The sequence below is a fragment of the Callorhinchus milii genome, unplaced genomic scaffold (assembly GCF_018977255.1).
Source record: "Callorhinchus milii isolate IMCB2004 unplaced genomic scaffold, IMCB_Cmil_1.0 Scaffold2, whole genome shotgun sequence".
Taxonomy (NCBI): Eukaryota; Metazoa; Chordata; class Chondrichthyes; order Chimaeriformes; family Callorhinchidae; genus Callorhinchus; species Callorhinchus milii.
In genome coordinates, this window is record NW_024704743.1 from 114,208,953 (window position 1) to 114,233,809 (window position 24,857).

At 43.0% G+C, this 24,857-nt stretch overlaps 1 protein-coding gene across 4 annotated transcripts in view; it reads right to left on the reverse strand.

The window, feature by feature from the left end:
• Positions 1-24,857, reverse strand: part of LOC103174504 (extracellular sulfatase Sulf-1) — a 129,078-nt gene that overhangs the window by 52,080 nt on the left and 52,141 nt on the right. For 3 of the 4 annotated variants that reach the window (XM_007886908.2, XM_007886915.2, XM_007886922.2), the window contains exon 3: positions 2,225-2,460. In XM_007886908.2, the coding sequence (XP_007885099.1) occupies positions 2,225-2,387 (163 nt within the window). In that variant the 5' untranslated portion in view covers positions 2,388-2,460. Of the gene's footprint in view, positions 1-2,224; positions 2,461-5,133; positions 5,165-24,857 lie in introns of those variants that run through there. The other variant, XM_007886918.2, reaches the window with a different exon arrangement.

Below are 24,857 nucleotides of genomic sequence, written 5' to 3' on the forward strand. Positions count from 1 at the left end.
TGTTGTTACAGTCCCACCCTCAAAGCTGTTACAGTAGAATCCAACCTGCCTGTGGTAACTTAACGCCAGCAAAATCGACTAAATGTTTTTGGCTACCAGAAATAATAATAATAATAATAATGTACTGAGATAGCTAAAACATTACCAGTTGTGAACAAAGCTCACTCCCTTTTTTCCCCCTCTTTAATTTTCTCCTGTCTCTACCAAATACACAGACTCACACTTGGGTGCAGTCTCACAAGTGCTGATCACCATCTGGTACCAATCTAAGTGGACAATCCTCTTATTACAGCTGATCCAACTGACTTTGTTAGCAACAGCCAAGAAGTAAAGAATGGCTAAATTTATCTGGGGGATTGTTGGCCAGGACACTGAGAGAAACTTCACTCAGTTTTCCAATAGTGCCATGAGATCTTTAATGTCCATCTAAACCTCAGTTTAACATATCCAAAGTACGGAACCTCCAACAATGCAGCGCTTCCATCCCCCAGCATTGGAAGGCCAGACTCAACTGTGGGTTCAAAGTCCTGACGTGGGGCTTGAACCCACAACCTTCAGACTCAAAGGCGAGGGGGCTACCAACTGAGCCAGGCTAATGATAGACTTTGTCCCTATCTGACACACTTTGCATTTTGGTTAATGAATTATAAAGCTCCCGAAAGCCAACAGTGACTGGTAAAGTGGAATGAGAGATTATATGCTTTTTCTATGTATCCATATGAAAAAAAAGTATTGCTAATACATGAGAGGAATAGGCAAGACAAAGAGATTATAAAAAATAACAAAGCTAAGGAATGGATTACCACAATGTACTTGGCGTCACTTCACTTAGTAATCCTAAAGTAACTCAGGGTCACTTATGCCTTTGTGGTAAATTGGCGGAACATACATTATCCTAAAGTATTCTACTTTGTACCCAATCACAAGTGTCTTCCAATACTCACCAGTTTATTCTTCAGCAGAATCCGCACACTATGCATGAAGAGGCTATTTGGTTATATGAGTTAAACCGTCAGCAAGCATTCATCTTTATATATCAACGTATGGAAAAAAACATTCAATCTCTCTGAGCTGAAATCGACGCTGACAAAGTTTCAGTGCCAGGAGTGCAGCATCAAATTCCCAGTGCTGACAGGGATAATAGTATCAAAATGTCAAGAGCCGTGACAGAATGTCTTATTTGAATAGTGTAAATGACACAAATGGACGGATCAGTGTCAGGCTCGATGGGCTCACGCGTCAGGTATCCTTATGATGAGCTAAAACAGAAGACACATAAGTGTGTCAGGACATGACTCTCATCTTTCACTGTATTTATTGTGTTAGATGTAGGATCGCAGGAATTTACAGGACTGGAAAAAACATTTTATTCCGTCGAACCCAGTGCCAAAGTAAAAATAGATAAAAATTCTACACCACTATGTCCTGTGGCCCTTAATTGATATCTTTATCAAATAGCTATCTTTATCTCTGTACAATTTGTGACACATTCAGCTATTCCCGGCCTCGCTCTGTTTGTTGTTCCCTTTTTTACCAAATAGTCCTGCGTTAGCTGATAAAAATTCAACAACAATTTCTAATACCCTTCACGTAGGGTAGCGTCTCACAGTGGTGGGGTTGGACACTGAGCAAGGACGAAGAGGGTGGTGACCATAGGTGGGGTGCAAGAGGTAAGTTTTAAGGAGAGATTTAAAGACAGCCAGAGAAGGCGAGACGGAGGGATAGAGGCATAATGATAATTCTTGCATATGACATAGCGCCTTTCACGTCAGGAGAATGTCTCAAAGTGCTTCACGGGATTCACTGGAAAGTGTAGTGCCATTATTTTGCAGGCAAATTCAGCAACCAATTTATGCATAATAATATCCCCAAAACAGGCATGAAATAAATGAGCAATTTTATCTGGAGGATTATTGACAACACTGGGAGAGAGAAAATCTTTGTCTTTTCGAATAGTTCCATGGGATCCAAGACATCCACCTGAAGGGACATGGTTTAACATTTCATCCAAAGGCAGATACTGGGGTGCTGCCCAGCACTGCACTGGAATGCCAACCTGGAGTTTAAAACCCCTACATGGAGGGTGTTGGTGGTGGTGGTGGGGCTGAGGGAGTACGTGACTCAGAGGCGAGAGCGCTACCATCTTCACCAGGCTAATATCGATTAATTTATATTTAACTTGGGAATGAAACAGTGTAAAATAACTCCTAAACTTCTTTCTTACCAAGCTCCACATCCTGGTCATCTGTGATGATCAGAATGATGTTGGGTCTGATGTTTCTTCGGTCACGCTGCACGCGTCCTTTAAACCGCTGTGGTTTCAAGCCCAAGCCAAAGGCTCCTATCAATTCAATACTCAGCAGGACTAAAAGCAGGACAAGTTTCATTATGTCAGCTTGTCTCAGGGCCACAATAATGGAACAACGGGGACTTTAGTTTCACCGCCTCTTGCCAAGTGATCTGTAATTAAAGCAGAACAAATTAGAACAGTCAGTATGAACACAATGCAAGCTCGGAACAATGCAGGGAGGTTACAGCACACTAAAATTAAGACGTTATTTTCTGGATCGCAAAGCATTTTTTTTAACCACAAAGAATTTTCCCTCGAAAGTGGAAGGTTTATTTTCAGTAGGGGACTTGGGAGATCTCAGCCGTTAAATGATGCACAAATCAAACCAGTGCAAACAGACACAACATAGAAACTGCACATTGTAACATGTCTTTTGCAGAGAATCTGCAACAGGTCTGCAGTGAGACTGAGAGAACCATTCTGTTAAATGCAGATCCTGCCACTTACAGTGGACAAATGCTTTGCAATTTCTCAAAATCAAAGTGGAACCAGCAATCAGGTTACAATTGCATTTGTCAAATCAGTTGAAACAGTCCAATAAAAAATTCCCATTTTGCCCATATCATTCAGAAAGAAGCTTTTTTTTTGGACTCCAGCCCTGCTATGATCTTGCCTATTGAAATATTGAGTGTGACATTGACAGAAGCCTTGTGATCTTAACGGGAGTCCAAGCAACCCCTTCCTGCGTTGAACTGACAGAAAACATTCTGAGACTCCCATCTCCTTCTAGAGAAACACACAGCGTAACTGCAATACCCAGATTACGAATCAAACTGACCCAGTCAACACCATCTTCTGGTAGAGGGAACTTCTGCTTAACTCCTGTCCCTTTCAGCTGTGTGCAGACTCTGTGCACACGCAGATAATATACAAGATATTAAGCCTCAGTTTCATGCGCGTGTGGGTAGGGATGGGCAGGTGGGTGGAGAGAAGGGTTAATTTTGCTACCAATCCATCTCAACCTGCTATTGGGATGATTGATGGAGCCTGAAGACTAAAGGTAACTTACTCCACTTTGACATTTATTGCATTCAGCTGTCACACAGGCATCTTTTTACATGTTTAAGAATACGCTTGGATTAAAATGTGAATGCATGTACAGTTCTGACTTACTGACTTACTAAAAGACCATTTAATTGAGGCATTTGAGTCAACCAGAAACATTTGTGCCACTCACGCTCAAAGGGCAGGAGCTCATTATAATTTAACATTTGTAAAGATGGCAATTTGTTGTTGTTGATCAGCAGACGGAACACTGAGGGTCAGTGCCGAGGGGTCTGAAGAAACATTAAACCTGAATGAACATTTCGGGAAATTCACCATAGCAAGAGGTGCTCACACCTGATGCTTTTGCCCCTGTGCTCTCTGGTATGAATACCCACTGTTATCAGGGTAGCCATTAGCGTAAGATCAAAGCTGTTTCAATCAAACAGAAATGCAAAAAGGAACATTATTAAAAAAATTGCGCACAAAAACATACAGCTATTCCACTTTGCAGCATGTCCTGTGAAGTGCTTTGGGACATCCTCCTGACATGAAAAGTCGTTATACCAAATGCAAGTACTATTACTATTTATTTTTATTATTAAACTTGAAGGCAGTACACTTGGGGTTGTTGCAGTGTCTATTACTCAAAGTGATCTCGCCTTACTGAAGCGAAACAACCAACCGTCCACCAGCCTGCTTTCTTCCACTACAGGGGACATCCTCCCGACATGAAAGGTGCTATATAAATACCATTTGTTTTTGTTGTTATTTCCCTTTAATGCAACTTAAGGCCCACGAAAGCTTTCCACGGGAGTTTGGTAATACTGAGTGGGGGCAGGGAGTCATCCCACTCAGCTCCTGTTAACCCTGCAAGCCAAAGCCCGAACGAGTAGCGTGGGCAAGCAGCAGGAAAGCTTGCAATATCAATGACAAGCTATGCGGTTTTAGCTGGTTAAAACTCCAGCAGTACCCCAATGCACGCTCTGGGGTCCCCGAGCCTTGGCTCTTGCCAACTTAATACTTTCCAGAATTAGTTAAGCAGGATGGAGAGACTGCGCATCCCATTCCAACAATCTATCTCTGGGATTTCCATGTTTAAGTGGGACGCTTGGATATCTCAGCTTGGTTTGGATAATCTGAAGCATGGTGATGAGTTTCTGCATTTGTCGGATACCCGGCTGACCAAAATATTTTTTTAAATCTCATGAAATCTGCAACAAGCCATTACAGCTGTATTAGTCAGCAGCACTGTACTCAGTGGTTTTTAATGTGCTGATCACCATCACATTCTGCAAGCTTCAGTGATCAAGTAGTCGGTCCTGCACTTAACGGACAAGTGATTGATGTCGATAGCCTTTGTGTAATGTGGCTGCACTCTGGTGACGGTCAAAGCAGTTGAGGCAAGAACACCGAATGGCAGCTGACTGTGTTACAAGTCTTGGAAAACATACTGGGAGGAATTAAAATCAATAACACCAGAATGGCATCTCATAACGGACTGTTCTGTTTCTCTCTGTAAAGTCTGAGTTCCACTAACAAACTGCCTGGTAATACAGCCGTCTGCTTTTGAGGTTATTTAACAGAACTCACACACTATTGCTGCACAGGATTTCACTGTGAGCACTGTGCCCTGCCTCACCCAACACAAGATTAACAGTTCACTAATGTGAAAGTCCATCGGAAATCTCTCACCTAATACACAGTAAATCAAAAAAGCATTTTTAGTAAACTGTCCGACGGAGGGAAAGGGGGTGTGGGGGGGAATGGTAAACACATCAGTAAACGATGGTACTCACAAATGACCAAGATGCTCGGAAAACTAAGTCTGAAAGTCTTCCATAACGCTTGCTGTCAAGAAAATGAACGAAGCGTGTAGAAATGAAACAGCCCAGGGTCTGATGAGCCAGCCTCACTGCCTGCATTTAGTGATGTACAGCAAACTTTGCAGACATTGTTGACTCAACTACTGCAGTCATTCAGACTGCATTGAGTAAACATTGGCAGCGCTGACTTTAAATAAACCCTACACTCTGCACTTGCAAATGCCAGACAATCATACCTCAGTGACAATGTGAATGAAATGTGCAGCATTGCCAGAGCAACTGGCTTCAGACTTTCCAATTCAGTCGTGCTATTCTTTAGCCTAAATCGTCGCTCCGAGCTGGAGGAGAGCCAGAGGGATACCTGGGATGAAGTTGTTCAGCTGTGATAGACAAAGATCCGTATCACTCATCTTCAAGCATGGACAATCTTCCATTCAGTGTTGACCTTTTCAAACCTGACATCCCTGTGCATGCTGCCTTCCTGGTGCAGCAGGAGACAAGGCTGCTGCATTAATTCTGGCAAAGTGTGCGCTTGTCTTGAGAGACAAGGATGTCAGAGGTTTTTTTTTGTGCAGGAAGCTACGAGACAGCCTTCTGGCACCTCAGGAGATTCTGAAACCCATTCCCTCGGATAAGAGCAGAAATATTGACGGCACATCAAACACAGGCCCTGTGGCTGGAAATGTACTCTGAGCCCAAGCCTGTAATAGGCAGATAACTGTACATCAGCAATTTGAGGTCATCCCGCCATCCCTACAACTATTATTATTTACTGCTGTCTCACGCCAACAATATACCTAGTTACACAATCAATTCAGAAAAACTTAGCAACAAGCACAAAGCCCTGGTTTACTTTACGTACAATGAATTACAGGGTAATGTACTCCTACTTCTCACGACTGAACTCTTTCAATGAGCTTTAAAATAAATGACTTCAATCTTGCTTTGCATAGTTACAGTGCTTGAAAGCTTACCTATGCATGACATTGTTTGGGGAAAAAAACTGGATTCCGTGAGAAAAGTTTAATTCACAGTGACACCAAACCCGAGTCTGCTCATATATGGATGTATAGTTCTGTGTGCTCAGAACTCATCTTCTGTAAGTTACGTTAGAGGTACATTGTCTTCTTAAAAGAATATTCGGAGATTTCACCTACCCTCCTCGCCCCCCAAGTCCTTTGAGGGGAAAATTCCACCTAGGTCTATCTAGATTTACTTTTATTCTCCTTCTCTCCCTTGTTCAAGGCACATCTTGGCTCAGCGTCACCCGACTCAGTGGTAGAACTCTCGCCTCGGGAGTCAGAAGGTTGTGGGTTCAAGCCCCATGTCAGGACTTAAAACTCACAATAGTCTAAGATGACACCCTAATGCAATGTTGGGGTATATTGCATTGTTGGACGTGTCGTCTTTCGGATGAGACGTTAAGCTCAGGTCCTGTCTGCGTGTTCAGGTGGATGTTAAAGATACCATGGCATTATTCGAAAAGTGAAGGGAGTTTCTCCCGATGTCCTGGCCAAAAATCTCCCAAATAAAATTGGTCATTCATTTCATGGCTGTTTATGGGACATTGCTGCGTGCAATAGTGCTGCTGTGTTTGCCTACAAATCCACAGTCACTCCATTTTGTAATAAGTCCTGTGAAGCACTGTGAGACGTCCTTCCAACATGATAAAATACTATACCAAATCCCTTGGCTCCCATTTCCAGCTTGGTTGCTCTGCCAGCATTGTCAAGTGCTTTGAGACGTCTTCCCAATGTCAAAGGTGCTTCATAAATGTAAATTTATATTTTATTGTACTCTTATTAACATAGCATAGCAGAGCACCCAGAATTTAGCAAATTCTTAAATACAGCCTCAATTTTGAAGTGGGTTTTGATTTTTTAATAACTACAGGAAAACAACTCAAAAATTAAGACTGAACTGAATAAGTTGCCAAATGCTGGACCCTCTGAAATAAGTTAAAAGTGTAAATCTTGACCAAGGTTCAATTTCTCCCCACTAATTGGTTAAAAAAAGTTCTTGCTAATGTGCAAACTTCTTATACTAATATTTACATGGATGTGATGTGATGATTATTACTGGTGATAACTGTCACATTGTGGGACATTCTGCTCCTGGAAATGTTCTAGTCCGAAGCTGCTTTACTGCTACCACTGAGGAAGCTGCCGAGTGGACTCTGACATTTTAGTACTGGTTCGGGTAATACCGGAACTTATAATGTAATATAATAATAATCCTTGCATTTGACATAGCGCCTTATCACATAGCACTTCACAGAATATACTGTAAAGGGAATTGATTGTAATATTTTGTGGGTGGAATTTAAACTTAAACTGATTGTTACAGAGGGCAGAGGAATGGTAGTGTGTAGTCAGTTTGATTGTCAGTTTCAATTTGCCTGTCACAATTGTGAAAATAAATGAGAGGGTGACCACAGCCAGGCTTGATTCTGGGCTATCAGTGCTAGTCCCTCCTGTCAGATTCTCAAGAAGCAGCAGTTTGTAATAAAATTGCTGTGAAATAATTCTCCTTTACTTAAGACAGTTTGCACACTTCTATGGAGATATGCTGAATATTTTACAGGGGAGCTGAGCAACTCTGAGCACTCTGAATGATGATCCCAACTTGTTAACTGGAGGATGATGAAGAGCTAAGGGGATTCACAGCAACAGGGCAAGCTGTGAGCTCCTCATGGCAGCACAGTGACTGGAAGATTAGTTGTGCTGTTTGGTTACAACCCTGTGAATTGCACTGTAATGTGGGAGAGATCTGTGGTGTCAGGATTCTTTTGTGAATCTGTTTCATTCCTTCGTAATATTTCTTACTTCTGATGTAACCCCTTTACCACATTATTGGAACGTCTCAAAGTGCTTCACAGGATTCACTGTAGAGTATAGTGACCGTATTTTGCAGATGAAAGCAGCAGCCAATTTTGTGCAAAGTCCCACAAAAAAAAATGAATTGAATGAGTCAGTAGCACACTCGCTTCTTGAGATTCAAGCATCACATCGGATACATCGGATAAGACCCACACTCCAATACAGTGCTGGGGGAGCGCTGCACTGTTGGAGGTGCTGTTCTTTGGATGAGTCATTAAACTATCAAATCGCAATGCCGTCTGCCTATTTAATGTATATCAAATATATCAAATATATCACATATATATCACATATATATCACAGGTGGACATTTGAAGATCCCATGGCACTATTCAAAAAGAAATGGGAGTTTCTCCCTGTGTCCTGGCCAACAGTCCTACAGATAAAAATAGGTCATTCACTTCAGGAGCATTCTCCCTGCCGCATCGCTCCGACACCGGATAAAAGGAAGTGCAAATGTTTCCTAAGCTCTCTCTAGATAGCCAAACAAGTATTCCTGAAATGAAGGCATCTTGGGACTAGGCCAGTGCAAATGCACAAGGGAGCCACTTCTTGCGCAGCACTTCCAGCAGTTGATATTAGATCTTAATCGCGCCTTCATCAGAATGACACATTGGCTGCATTTCACAAACTGGGCTGTAGCCAGGATACATAGAAGCCACGCGCACTGGACCCATTTCATCTATTTGGAACGGTACAAAACTATGTTTGTGCCACTTTACTTTGACATAAAATCCGTTCTGGGATTAAAGTAAAAATAATTTGCAGTGTGTTAGGGAAAGCACTTATCATGGAAGACCCGCTTGGCTTTAGGGGTAAAGTGTGTACATTTAACAGATCTTTCTGTGCCTGAGGTTCTTCTTTTGCTCTGGCGGGTAAGTATCTGTCTCGCATTACAGGTACAGACCTAACTCCAAGCAGGCATTTCACTATTACTCAATGTGGCCTTCGAGTGTGAGATCGGGGGTAGCAAATTACACACGGGAAAAAGCACGAGAATGAAGCCTTAATGCTGGGAAAATAATAATATGATGATAATAATCCTTGCATTTGATATAGCGCTTTTCATGTCTTTGTAAAATGAATTGACTGTATATTTGTGGGCGAAACACGGCAGCCAATTGCGCACAGCAGTGTCCCACAAACAGTCGTGGATTCAGTGACCAAATTATTATTGTTTTTTTTCTTGAGGGATTATTATCAGGCATGTGGAGCAAGGAAACTTGCCCAAGGTTTCGCCATAGCGGGAATCAAACTCAGGCCTCTCCCTTGCGAGGCAAGTGCTCTAACTACTGAGCTGCACGACTCCACAAAACTGGGAATCTCGCAAGGAATGCCAATTTACGATCAAGCCGACCTGGGAATTCAGCTCCAATGAGATCCAGAGCTCTGTTTCTGCATGTCAATGTTATGTATATTGGGTTTCTACTTCAGGTGCAGTCTGACTCAGTTGGTGGCACTCTTGCTTGTGAGATAGAAGCTTGTGAGTTGAAGCCGCATGTTGGAATTTTGAACTCATAGTCTAGGTTGACACTCTTGAGGGAGTGTTGGTGAAGCATTGCATTGTCAGAGATGCTGTCTATAGATGATATATTAAATTGCCTGTTCATGTGGGTGTTAAAGATCCCATGGCATTATTCAAAGAGAGAAGATTTTTAATTTCTCCAGATGCCGTGACCAACAATCCCCAGGTAAAATTGGTCACTCACTTCATAGCTGTGTGTGGGATCTTGCTGTGTGCAAATTAGCTGCCTGTTGTGCCGACAGATACACAGTCACTACACTTTTTGAGATGTTGCTCCGTGATGTAATAATAATAATCCTTGCATTTGATAGAGCGCTTTTTCACGTCTTCTCGACATCTCAAAGTGCTTCACAGAATATATTGTAAAGTGAATTGACCGTATATTTGTGGGCGAAACACGGCAGCCAATTGTGCACAGCAGTGTCCCACAAATAGTCGTGGATTGAAAATGACCAATTTATTATTGTTTTGTTTTTTGGAGGGATTATTATTAGGCATGTGGAGTAAGGAAACTTGCCCAAAGTTTCACCCTGCCTGGAATTGAACCCAGGTGTCTCGCTTGCAAGGCGAGTGCTCTAACCACTGAGCTACAGGACTCCACAAATAAGGCGCAATATTGAATGTAAAGGCTATTGGTACTTGAGAACCTCTGGGAGAACGTCATCCATCTCACCTAAACAAAACTCTACTAAACACACTGACTGCAAAATTACTTGCATTTAACTGCAGATCACCACTTCATAATCTGAGTGTTGAGTGTTTAGAAGTCACAATTAGCTGTTTCACAGTGGTGGTGGTGGGGGGGGGGGGGGGGGGGGGGGGGGGGGAAGAAATAGAGGTCACTGGGTACCAGCTGGATAAAGCATCCTGACTTTTGAAGACATTTGTGGCTAGCAAAAACAATAAGAGTAAAATGAAACTGAACTGAAAAACTTTCTATTACCCTCCACACATATGAAGGATAAAAGACCCTCACGTTACATAAACAATGGGCACAAGACAATACGATCAATGTCTTCGTAAGTGAAACAGACAAGATAATGCACAAGTGATGAAGTTACCTGTCGTTAGGGACAGTCTCGAGAGCGCACAAGGGCGTTATTTCACATGGCCGTGATGAAGATAGCATACCAACAGCAACTAAAAATGAGAACTTGTGCTGTATGGAGCCCAGATTAACCTTTTTCTTTAATGACGTCTCTTTGGAGAATTGGAATTTATTATTTTCTTCGTTAATTCCTCATGATGTAAGAGGTGCTATATCAGATCCAAGGATTATTAGTTATGTATTTCAATTCCTCTACTTCATGTTCTTTTGAACATGCATTTAGACACAGTTTACACAACTCGGGTGAGAGATCCCAGACTTAGAAAAGGGACACAGACTGAACATATTCCAACCTACTGGGAAAATGATATCATCTTGTTGTCTTTTCAGAACCAGGGAGTGCAGTGAAACAAGGTGAAATAGTATCTTTAGCAATGAGCTAATTTGGCAGGTGAATGGAATTACAATTCCTGTTTGCTGCATTCTCTGATTACACATTTGCAGTATATTTCCACTTCAGCACAAAAGCTAGATTCTAATGTTCTACTTCTTTCAAGATGCGTCGTCAATACAGATACGTGCATTAGCTGTTATGCCTTTGCTTTGTTGTCTTCTGTTCCGCACTACTCCTCCCAGAACACAACGTTACACTTGAGAAGAAAAACCTATATCTGGCTGTTGGGAACCAAACCTTCCTCAAAGGATTAATCACATATTTAAAATTCCTCATTTGATTCCTCTCTATAATGTTCTCCTATTCTCAATTTATTCAAATTTTCACACCATGTAATTACTTTGTCTCAGGACATTATGTTTCAGAGGGCCAGAAATGTACTTGTCATATTAAGGAGATGGAATACAATTAAACTGAATGAAATAAACCCCCTATTCACAGCACAGTCTATCAGAGACTGCTTTAACAATGTGTATTGTAAATAGCTCGAAATCCCTCTTTTCTGATGAATTCATGTTACAAGTAGTTTTCAGCCGACACTCACAGGGAACAAGAAAGTCACTCAATCCCAGCGTTATTGAACATTCTTCCCAAGTCACCCACCGCATTGCTTTAATATACAATAACCTCTGAGAGCCATCCAGAACCTTTTCATGATGTTATTTGCCTTCAATGACATAGTTAGATAGCTTCAGCGGATATTGCTGCAGTCGCAACGATCGCTGTTTGTGGAGTCCTGTAGCTCAGTGGTTAGAGCACTCGCTTTGCAAGCGAGAGACCCAAGTTCAATTCCAGGCAGGGCGAAACCTTGGGCAAGTTTCCTTACTCCACACGCCTAATAATAATCCCTCCAAAACCAAAAACAATAATAAATTGGTCATTTTCAATCTACGACTGTTTGTGGGACATTGTTGTGCGCAATTGGCTGCTGCATTCGCCCACAAATATACAGTCAATTCACTTTACAGTGTGTTCTGTGAAGCGCTTTGGGATGTCCTCCTGACGTGAAAAGCGCTATATCAAATGCAAGGATTATTATTATTATTATTAAATGTGCGCAATTTCACTACAAGTCACTACATCCTCCAGTAAATCATGTGAAGCAAAATGCAAGGATTGTCATTATGCTTTTCGCTTAGCTCTGCTGCACATGATTCTCAGGTGCACAAGCTGTTTTCAAGCACCTCTCTCGGCAAGAGACTGTGAGTTTCCAATCATTTCATAGCTGTCTACTGCTCTGAACCCGTGGTCAACGGCTGCCCAAAGCCCATAGTCTCAGCTTCAGCAGTTGCAGATTCTCTGTTGTTTGAATAATCTGTGTTCGATACATTCCTTCAATACTCTTGATACCCACTCCGTCAAACAACTCAACTTCACGTCTGAACTTCAACCTTAGGCTCAAAGATCAGCCAGGGTTACTGTTGTTGACTGTTATACAGGTCATTGATGTACACCTCAGGCAGAGACAGGATTGAGCTCAACATTTGCCCCTATGGCCAGCCTCACTTATGAAATGCAGGCACTTGGATGGTGTGTCTGTGAGCTGTGAGCTATGAACTCCATCCTCGTTTGGCTCCACTAATTCCCCATCCCCCAGCGCGTCAAATTCAAGATCCCTGTCCTCGTATTTAAATCCCTCCATGGCCTTTCCCCACCTGGTCTCCTGCAATCCCACCGCTCCAGCCTCTCCCTTCCCTTATGTCACCTCGCCCACCACCTTCGTTTGCTGAGTTTTCAGTCATTCTGCCTCTGATCTCTGGAACTCCATCCTGGAATCTCTCCGTCTTGACCTCTCACTCCCCATCTTTAAAGTCTATCTTAAAATCTTTCTTTTCAAACACAGTTTTGGTCACCTCTTCCTCCTCCTACCACCTTCCTCAACTTATGCCAGCGAAGGAGTGAGACTCTCCATTGTTTATCTCTGCTCCTTCTCCACACGTCTACACCCATGGCTGAGTACACCAGGGGCTACCCCACCTGCTCACTGTGCTGTCTGGAATACAAGCCAATGTTCTTAAAAGCGCACTCTCCAGGCAACGGAAATGAACAAACTCCCTGTGTGGCTTTTCAAGGCAATTTGCTTCTCATTAGATGGCACATGTACATATCGTTTAACCAAAGCTATTGAAATGAACACTTGTTAATATAGACTAATCACTATTCAAATGAGTGTGCTTAAGGCTCTCAGGCAGTGAGGCTATTAGAAGATAGCTGTACTGTGCTCCTGGGGAGATCCCTGTTGGGGTTTCACTCATGAATTATGGGTTTCATTGCCAAATGTAATGATCAGAAATAGCTGCATTTGAACCCGATTCACTGTTTGGTTGAAAACAATGGGAGATCATTTCTGGTTGGGCTCACAAATAATTCCTAGGCTGACACTCCAGTGCAGTGCTGGGGGAATGCTGCACTGTCGGAGGTGCCATTCCTCGGATGAGATGTTAAACTGATCTCCCATCTGCCTGTTCTGGTGGACGTTAAAGATAAATAAATGATAATCGAATAATCCCTTTGGATGCCTTTCACATCAGGAAGAAGTCCCAAAGTGCTTCACAGTATTTACTGTAAAGTGGAGCGACTGTGTTTTTCGGGCGAAAGCAGCAGCAACCAATTTCCACACAGCAATGTCCCACATGAGAGCCATGAAACGAATGATCAATTTTACCTGGGGGATTGTTGGCCAGGACACCAAGAGAAACTCCCTTCTCTTTTCAAATACTGATGTGGGATCTTTAACATCCACCTGAACAGGCAGACGGGACCTTGATTTACTGTCTTATCTGAAGGGCAGCACTTTGGACAATGCATCTACAACACTCTTTGCCATTAGGTTCAGTGCAGGTCCTATCGAGCCACTAAGCTAAATACTCCCGAATTCCTTGGATCACCTAATGAATCTACTGATATTTAGCTCTGAGAGTGCTATGATGTTAATAAATCAATCATGTAATACAATTAATAGGACATAACGCAGGATAATGAAACACTCTCTGTGCTTGCAAAAATTATCATTAATATGTATTACATTTTGAAACACATTAGTATTTGTTCTAAAAAGCATGGTTCCTAAGTATGATGGATGAAGGGGTGGTACAACAGAAACCAGTACAATCCTCAGTCTGTCCCACTTGTGAGTTAGCCCGGCTCTGTTGATAGCACTAGGGCCAGTGAGTCACAAGATTTTGAATTTAAGGTTTACATTGGCACTTTGAACTTATCAACAACAACAACAACAAGATTTCATTTATAGAGAGCCTTTCACGTCGGGAGGACGTCCCAAGGCGCTGGACAGTTGGGTCAGGACCCGAGCAGGGGGGAAATGGTCAGGGTGAGGGGAAGGAATGGATGGAGCGAGGAGGGGGTAGAGAGTTGAGAGGGGAGCTGAAGGCACGGTCAAAGAGAAAGGTCTTGAGACCGGCCTTGAAGGAGAAAAGTCGGGTCTCAAGAGTCTATGCTGACACTCTGACACTGTGATGGGGATATGCTGCGTTATCAGAGGTGCCATCTTTCGGATGAGGTGCCGTGTTCACGTACGAATTACAAAGTCACCGCACTTCAGTATATCTTGTGAATCGCTTTGAGACAGCCTTCTGATGTGACAGGCACTGTATCAAGTGCAAGAATTAATAGCATTATTATTAATAAGACCTTCAATGTTCAGAGATCCTTCTGTAATACATGGGTGCACATGCTTTACAGCGAGCAAATCACAGTCAAATTGCCAGAGTCAGGTCCCCAGTCCCCCAGAGGCTTTCATTGGCTTGGTGTCCTTCAGTACCCAGTGGAATCAACATGCATCTAAAACACCTACTGCTCAGTGGAGCCTGAACAGAAAGAAGCAAGTATTGGCCACTAGAGAGAGCTCCCACCAACAGCAAACTGAGGTGAGGTGAGTGGGGGGGGGCTTCACTATGAAGCATTGCACTGAGACTATTTAGTGACTAAAAGGAAGGATGTTGGAGGAGTTCTGCAAATATTGGATAAAAAATAACTGAAGGCAAACAATATAAAACAACAGAGGGGATCTGACTGAGCTTGCTGAGGCTGTATTTTCCAATTTGGCTAAGTATTATTAGTGTGTTGTTTTTATGTGTGTGCATGCTATGTTAGTCTCTGTTGCATTCTGTGCCAACAACTTGAATTTATACAGCGCCCTTCACGGGGAACACTGAACAATGGTGTAGGTTGATGCTGAGCCAGGGAGAGGGGGAGGTGATCAAAGGCGAAGAGGAAAGCTTCCAGGTGCGATCTGAAGACTGACAAAGAGGAGGCAAGGTGGACAGTTTGAGGTAGAGCGTTCCAGAGGTTCAGGGCTGAAGGCTCGGTCGCTGATGGTGTGGAGTTTAATGATGATGTGGTGTGGAGTTTAGTACGGTGAGGATGCAGGCAGTGATGTTTTGAATCAGCTGAACTTTGTGAATGGTGGAGCTAGGAGACTGGCGAGGAGGGAATTGGGAGAAATTGAGTTGGGAGATGATGAAAGCATGGATGAGGGTTTCAGCAGGATGTCTGTGAGGTATTATCGGAGGCGGGCAATATGGTAGATGTGGAGGAAATGGATCCTGGTCAGGGTTTGAATGTGGGGTAGAAAGATCCTGTGGCTTTATTCAAAAATTCGAAGGTGCTTTCTCCTGTGTCCTGGTCAACCATCTCCCGAAATAAAAAAAAGGTAATTCACTTTATAACTATTTGCTGCGTGCAACTTGGCTGATACATTCTCCCACAAAACCCAGTCACTCCATTTCACGGTGAAGAGTTTTGAGACATCCCCCTGACGTGAAAGGAACAACACCAAATGTAAGGCTTATTATTATTATAATTTGATCGGAGATTCGCTACGAGGGGTCACATTGTCCTAAAATGACAAACGTTTCAAAAACACCTCAATGGCTGCTGGTGACTATCACAGATAACCAGAAAGGTATTCACTGAGCTGAGGTATTCACTGGAAACCCAGTCAGGCCCCCCTTCCAACCCTTAAGTCCTTTTTATAAAAACACAGCTGTGGTATTACATGAGTGAATGCATTCAGCAGAGATAAGGAAAAAAAGCTCCTCTCGGGCCATAACATTACTGTATCGGGATTAAAAAATACCACAAAGGATTTATAACACTTACTGCTACGCTGAGAAAGGAACCTCTTTTCCTTCCTGAGGGCTGAGCTGCACTCTGCGAGAGCACAGAGCTGACAGGAATTCCGTAGCATGTTAACTCCTGTGAGACGCTGTCATTAATGCCGGGTGCTAGCCTGATCCAGACCGGAGGTCACACAAGGACTGTGAGACAAACAGCTACCAGCCCTGGGCTCTGCAAGCATGCCGTTCGATCTTTCCACACACATGCAAAACTAGTTTAAAGCACATATCAGTTTGCAGAGGAATCCCAACCAGCTCTAAGCCTCAGTACAACCAAACTCAGCAATATTGACCCGTCTTCAACCACAGGCTTTGTGTCGCTTTTAAACTCAGCAACCTTCCAGCTTCCACAAGCTCACACACAGCATATCTGACACCAGTTTAAACTTTTGTGACTTTGTTTCATACATTTGGGTGAAAAATGCAATGCATGGTGTCCTATTTATTACTTGTGATAAATGTCACGCCACACACCCGAACAATTTTTCGCCCCACTATTTCTCCAATGTCCTATCTAACACAGTTTTCGTCAGTGCTTTGAATATATGTTCTGCATATTGTTTAGACGCTATGAGGTAAAACATACGGTGTTTCTTAATTAGTAGTGTTACATTCACTCTGAGTTACTTATCGTTTCAATTAGCAGTGTTTAGTATTAATAGGTGTCAACTTGGATCAACTGGTAGCACTCTCACCTCTGGGTCAGAAAGTTGTGGTTCCAGCGCCATGTCAGAACTTTGAAGTTGACACTCCAGTGCAGTGCTGGGAGAGTGCTGGATTATCAGAGGTGCAGTTTTTCAAATGAGACATTTAAGCGGGGTCCCATCAGCTTGTTCAACAACAACAACTTGCATTTATATAGCACTGTTCACGTGAAGTAGCGTCCCAGAGTGCTCAGAGCTTCAACGGCACTATTTGATAAGAGTTTCGCCCAATGTCCTGGCCGGCAACCTGCCAATTAGAAATATGCCAAACTCTCAAATTTGTTTTGGAGGCCCTTAAGCATGGCCTTCCTCCTCGTCCCCCGAGTCCTCCACTCCACCCTCGGTGGCCTTGCCTTCAGCCACTATGCCCCGAGGCTCTGGAACTGCCTTCCTCACTCCCTTCATCTCGCTCCCTCCCTTCCCATTTTCAGGTCTCTGCTGAAGACCTTTCTTTTCGACCGCGCCTTTGGTCACCTTCCTCCCCCTCCCCCTGCCTCGGTCCCGGGATCCTAAACTGTAAAGCTCTCTGAGATGCCGTCCGACGTGGAGGGCGCTATATAAATCCAAATTATTGTTGTTGATGGGATTCTGCGCGTCGCAGATCCGTATCAGCACGTGAGCAACCAAAAAGTGCTGAGCAAAATTCCCTCCTGACTTGGTTGGGGGTGGTGGGGGTGGGGGGGGGAGGCAGCCCTCTTGGTAACTGCAGAGTTCCTGTTGCTGGTAACACAGATTTTCAAAAAAACTGCATTAGGGCCTCTGGCTCAAAGCATCGCTGGCCTGAAAGTTCCAAAGTGCATTCCACATAACGGTAGCCGTGCAGTGGCTGCAAGTGTTGACCCATTCCTCAGCTCTTCCCTCAGGCATTCGTTCTTCAAGACACTCACTGCAAACCAATGCACTGAAGACGTAGCAGGTCCCCACAGGTATCCCTTCCACCAAACAAAGGAGCTGGTTCCAAACACAATTAGTCCTTTGTACTTTTACACAGGAGAAATCCTTTCGAAACCGAATATGTTGACATGTGTATTTTTTGTCCTGGGGCTACAATAATTAAAAGCCTGTGTGCACAGTCCCATTGGGCCAATAATTTATTGATGGAAATCATACAGTAAAGTGACAGCTATTGAATCTGGATAAATACCAGCAAATGAGAGATATTTGTGGATAAACAAAACCATGTTCCTACAAGATGGCACCAGCCAAAGCTCCTGGGGATCTTGCCTGCCCATTGCGTTGAAAGGAATTTAGAAGAAGTTGCTAAATCAGCACACTATATTTAATTCAAAAAATCAATTCAACAATATTTCAATGCATTTTAATGTCAATTCCCTCTCTCTCCTCCAGCCCTTCCTGAAGCTGTTGACTTTAGTTGGCGGAGGGTTAGACTGCTGCTGGGTTCCCTCTGGCTACATTACTCATCCCTGCAAAACCATATATAAATACAGTAACTCAGAACTACATAATACAACAGCTTGCTTTTGTTACAACGTCAGCCTATTATACACGATTACGAACCAAAAATATAAATAAATACATATGAAAATAATCCTAGCATTTGACACAGCGCCTTTCATGCTGGGAAGACCTCTCACAGTGCTTCACAGGATTTACTGTATTGTGTAGCCAATTTGCTCACGGCGATGTCCCACAAAAGCCACAAAGTGAATGACCAATATTATCTGGGGGATTACTGGCCAGGATATCAGAAGAAACTCCCTTATCTTTTCAAATAGTGCCATGGGATCTTTAACATCCACCTGAATGGGTAGACAGGACATTTGTTTAATGTCTCATCCAAAGCAGGGCACCCCTCACCATGCAGCACATTCCCTCGCACTACACATGTGAGGTTTTTTTTTATGACCCCAAAAGTTCACGTGTTTATCCAAGAAATTTCACCTCAACTTTTGTGGTTTCAAATGGGTTTGAATTGGTGCAGCAAAGGGGCACTTGAAAAGACTCTCACACATCCTCTCGTGAAAGCTGTCCAGCATCTCATTGATCGAAAACAAGTGAGAGTGAGAGTGTGAAGTGGGTGAATGTGGTGTTATTTATGTGTATCAGCCTGGCTCAGTGGTAGCACTCTTGCGTCTGAGTCAGAACGTTGTGGGTTCAAACCCCACTTCAAGACTTGGAATCATATAGTCTAAGCTGACATTCCTATGCAGTGTTGCGGGTGTGTTGCATTGTCATAGGTGCCGTGCTTCGGATGAGACGTTAAACTGAGGTCCTGTCTGCCTTTTCAGGTTGACGTTAAGAATCCCATGGTATTATTTGAAAAGAGAAGGGAATGTCTCCTGGTATCCTGACCAACAATCCCCCAAATAAATATTGTGACTCCATGGCTGTTTGTGGGACACTGCTGTGCACAACTGGCTACTGTGTTTCATCCACAAAATACAGAGTCAATCCACTTTCCTGTGAAGCGCTTTGAGATGTCTCAATGATGTAAATAATGCAAGGATTATTATTGTTGATAGTAATTCCTTTGGAGCGTTTTGACACATCTCAGCTACTTGCTGAAGCACCATACGGAATGCAAAGACTCCCAATTGTCCTCTGCCGTTTATTAAACAGTTAAGGATACAAACTCATCTGACCAGTGGAGAATCACCTCTGAGTTCATTGGGCAGCTCGGGTGGGGGGGGGGGGGGGGGGGAGATAGTGAGAGTCCCACATCGCAGGTGCTCTCATTGTTCCTGGCATTTCCTCTGAATTCAGGAACACGGAATGTGAAAGTAACCAAGTGTGAAAAAGTACTGAAAAGGGCATGGGCTAATTAAACAGTGCAGTGAAATCTGAATAAAATTAACACAGAGCAAATGGGCTGCTCAGCCTTACAGCGAGATTACTATTCCTCCACACAGCAATCACAGCCGCAAAGTCATTCTTTACAACTTGTGAAAGTTAGGACATTTACTAATGAGCTAGTATTTACAACCATCTGTCACACTTGAAGAGAAAGCTTTGAGGCACCCACGTGAATTGTGGATCAGCTTGTTGTTGGGTTTCGGGTTCAAAGATGTTGTTTTATTTTGACATGAGCGTTTTCGTCAATGTTCCTCGTGTCTCCGATTAGTTACACGAAAACAAGACCAAATTGTCCTATGGGACATCCAGGCTCGTGCCACCTAAATACATTAGCGACTGGTAAAAAAGGGTCACATTCAGAAAATTGGATGCTTCCCGAAAAGTAGATTAAGAAACTAAAGCGTGCTTGGAAGTTGCCCTATAAATAGAATAAATAGTAAAGAAGATCTGCCACTATTTTGCTGCCTGTCCTGCTGTTTGGCAGAATGTCAGCAAGGCAGACATTCAGGGCATTTGTCTGCCAGGGAGCCAGTAAAATGGTTGAGGTACAGTAAACTCCTGATAACTCAACTCTGGCCTAACTTGTCACTACTACTTAAGTCATCCTGCTGGCAATATCCAGGACACATTTATTTATGTATTTATACATATGGCTAACCCGCCACTCCTGATAACTCACCACTGAGCTCTTTTCCCTTGGAGTGGGGGGTTATCAGGAGTTTACCATATTGCATTTTTGATCCCGATATGTGTGAGTTTGCATATTTGCAGATGTTGCCACAGTGTCACCAGTTGTTTGGGATTCTGTCTCACATTGTAAAAAGGAGAATTCAAAACACCAATAGCCTTGGAGCACTACAGAGGCTGCTTTTATTTGAAGGAACCTTGCAACCCCTTGCATAAAATCACCAGACAAAAGAGGTTGCTAACAAGAAGTTTGTCACTACTGCCCCTGTTCTGTTCAGACAAGAAGAAACAGAGGGAAAGTCATTCCTGGGCATTGCTCTCTCCATGGAGGAATAAGAGTCCCTATGCTCCTTAAGATTTGTGACACATTAGTTTGTGTCAGTGCAGTTGGCAGAATCATTTATCAACCACAAATTGCAACAGTTCTAAGTAAAGATCCTTCCATAAGAATCAAGGCCACAAAAATGAAGCCAGTGAAGTATGGGATAATTATGTTAGCCAAGGTATTGGTCACTCACTTTACGGCCGTTTGTGGGACATTGCTGTGCCCAAAATCGGCTGCCATGCTCGCCTATAAAAACAGTCACTACACTTTACAGTATATCCTGTGAAGAGCTTTAAGACACATAGTACATAGATTCTATGTGAAAGGTGCCATATCAAATGCACGGGTAATTATTATAATTATTACTAGGAATAACTGATTTGAAAGAAACCACTGCAACAATAACGCGTTGCATTTATACAGGGCCTTTCAAGTCGGGAGGACATCCAAAGGTGGCGGGCAGTCGAGAGTTTATTTCTATAAGGACTATAATGCAATGGATTTTTACAGATTAACATTCCAGGTTTCAAAATTAAAAAGAAACAACAATAAAATCAGGATTCAGGATTGTGACAATGGAACAGGACTAGACTGGACAGTGATAACATCTGTGATAATTAGAACATTAATCAAAGGGACGGTCAAGAGTAGTTAATAGTTATCTATGGTCTCTGGTGGGGGGGTTAAATTAAAGCTCCCTTGGCTCTATTCGATATGACAGTTTTTCCCGGTGTCTTGGCCAACAGTCCCCCAGATAAAATCAGGCTGGCAGTTTATGGAACACTACTGTGCGCAAATTGGCTGTGTTTTTAAAGTTTAAATACATTGTCTTAAATGGTCGTTTTAATGTCTCTGCACTTTTAATTCTCTAATCCGTGACCTGACTAACGTTGTAAGTCGTGCGAAAAAATATATACAGTGTACTTACCAAGCTGAACGCTGACCGCAGAGGCATTGCTTATTATTTGGAATACAAAAGCTAGCACAACAGGTTGTCATTGGTATCCCACGGTATTGACTGTTAGCTGGAACCGTGACACAGCATGAAGTTGAAGCAGCAGTTAACATCAGGCAGGGTACTTACAGCAAGCAGGAGGGCAGAAGCAGGAAGGAGACATTTAATACATCTCTTTCTCCTTAGGCTCCAATAATGCGAATGCCTCTCATATTCCACAAACCGCAAGTGGCCCACAAGGTCATTAATAATGTTGTGCTTTCCTATCTAGCTGTCATCGCTGTCCTCCAGACTGGCATTTAGTGCTCATTGCTTTATCAAAGCAGCAGTTTAACCACATTGCCCCTGCTGCAATTATTTCCTGCCTGAGCCAGATGCCATCATGCAAAATGTGGCCATCTCCAAGCTTCCCAGCACCTGCCCTTCCCGAACACAATCCTATTCTGCAGTGTCTGCGCCCAGTTAAGTCTACACTATCTATCTGCAAGTGCTTCTGAAATCCGATGCTGTTTATCTGATCTGCTACAGCAGCTTGTTCCTTAAGTATCCTTTTCCTTCCTGTACACAAGGAAATGGAAATGGCTCGCATGCCACCGGGCTGAGGAGGTGATGGGTCAGATTAGCAAACGAGAAAGTGAATGATACTGAACTGAACAAAAGTTGTTGTAACAAATAAAAAAAACTTTCAGCAACATGATAGCTTGTGTTTTGATTGAACAACAGATTATTAGGCACTGCTCCTCCCATTCCTCCCCCCCACCCCGCACAACACCCCCCAACCCCATGCAACATTTATTTAAGACTTAAAATCCTGAAGCGATCCAAATTTGATCATTTTAGAGATGAACTCTCATGTCTAGTTCACAGTACTGTATTACATGTTTGAACGTCTCGGTTTTCTTTGTTTTATATGGACACAACGGTTTCTGTGCAGTTATGGAAGAGTTGGATGGAGGGGGGGTAGGTGGGGGGGGTGAACAATATGTTACCTATGGAGAAAAGCACTGAAGAGTGCTGGGGGGAGATGGATGAATGAATATTCTGGAGTAACCTGGGGTTCAGGGGGAACCTGTATGTGGGAAACGCTCCCTCGGGAGATGGAGAGAATGGATGGCATCAATCGTCTCAATGCCAGATAAAGCCTCAGGACATGTTTCTTGCAGGAAACCTCATGTCGGTACCTCAACTCTATGAGCTCATGTTACAGCAACTGGTGGCCCATCACTGGCTTTAAACAACCAGCACAGAAGTGGTGTCTATGTTTCTGTTGAAATATTTTATTTAGTTTTCATTCTATTCCTAATTGTCTTATTATTATTAAGGCCTGCTTTAAAGATGGGAAGGAAGGGGTGAGATGCAGGAACTCCTGGATGGAGTTGCATAACGGGGACATAAAGGCTGACAGCTTACCCACTGATGGTGGGGTGGATCAGTGCAGGACATGAAGCAGGACAGTATTTATTGAGCGGAGGGAATGGACGGGGTGGTAAGATTGTAGGAGATCACAGAGGTAGGGGATGGATTGGGCACTGCATCAAACACTCGCCTGTGAAGACCAACTGACTGGAGTTGACAAAGTGTTCAAATAGCAAAACCTCAGCGTAAAAACAACCCTCGGTATGTAAAGAATATCTCTTTCAGGAAACTCTGATCCCAACCCATGATCATCTTGGAACAGAATGCTCATGAATTGACGTGAAGTATGTGAGGTTCCCTCTAAGCACCAGACTTTACAGCCTGAGAATTTAGTGGTGGTGTAATGGTTATACTATTCATGCTGCTGCTTTCAACATGAGTGTTTTTTCAATCCTACTACAGCACAGCTGCAAAGTTTGTTCTTCTTTCAGGTGAGACGTTAAACGGTTTCCCTGTTCAGGTGAGTGTTAAAGATCCCATGGCACTATTCGAAAAGAGAAGCGAGTTTCTCCCTGTATCATGGCCAACAGTTCCCCAGATAAAATTGGTCACTCACTTTATTGCTGTTTGTGTGACATTGCTGTGTGCAAATTGGCTGTTGTATTCACCTACAAAATTCAACTTCACAACAGAATCCTGTAAAATGCTTTGAGATGGCACGATAAGGTATTATGCCAAATGCAAGTATTATTATTATAATGGTGAACGTATTCGGAATGGCTTTAGGTAATGGGCACCAAATATTCCAAGTATAGTTATATGAAAATGTGTGCCAAGATCTGGTAGTCTCCAGTCACAAAGAAATGGGTTGAAAGAAAGGATTGCCCTTTTCAGGATAAAACAAAATGTCACCCCATGGCAGTGCAAGGGCCTTATGCTGGTTAAACTCCCACATTAATCTACTTCTGATATTCAGGCCTTTTTTAAAATCCTCACTGCCCACAACCCCTTAATAATAATAACAATAATAATCCTTGCATTTGATATAGTGCTTTTCACGTCTTCTAGACGTCTCAAAGCGCTTCACAGAATATGCTGTAAAGTGAATTGACTGTATATTTGTGGGCAAAATGCGGCAGCAGTGTCCCACAAACAGTCGTGGATTGAAAACGACCAATTGGAGGGATTATTACTAGGTGTGTGGAGTAAGGAAACTTGCCCAAGGTTTCGCTCTGCCTGGAATTGAACCCAGGTGTCTCGCTTGCAAGGCGGGTGCTCTAACCACTGAGCTACAGGACTCCACGAGGTACTCTTACCACTTATAACATCAAAGCTCTCAAATCAGCTTGCAAATGCTAGAACAACAACAACAACTTGCATCCTTCACACAGGGTAGCTTCTCGGAGCACTTAAAAAGGCCGACTTTTGCGTGGCTCTGGAGCACAATTACTACTGATAAAAGCTTGAGGTTTGCCCCAGATCAGCAAACCCTAGCATGTTCACACAGCAGCAGAGAAGCGTGTGATCTTCTATTTAAACGCAATTGTGCTACATTAGTAATAAGCTATTCACATCCAACTGAAAGATTAAAAACAGCTCATGTTAATCAAAATAAACCCTGCTCCCATGAAGCTACAATTGCATTATTTTTGGTAAATTGTTTTGGACCGTTCCATTACAGAGGGGACGGCTGGGTTATTAGCCTGATTGGGGAGAGCAATTCTGTTCTTATGTGATCACAGAGAGGTGCACTACAGCATCCTGACTGAGCCACTCTCTGAACTTGCTGCTGGCGAACTAGGAGTTATTGGTATG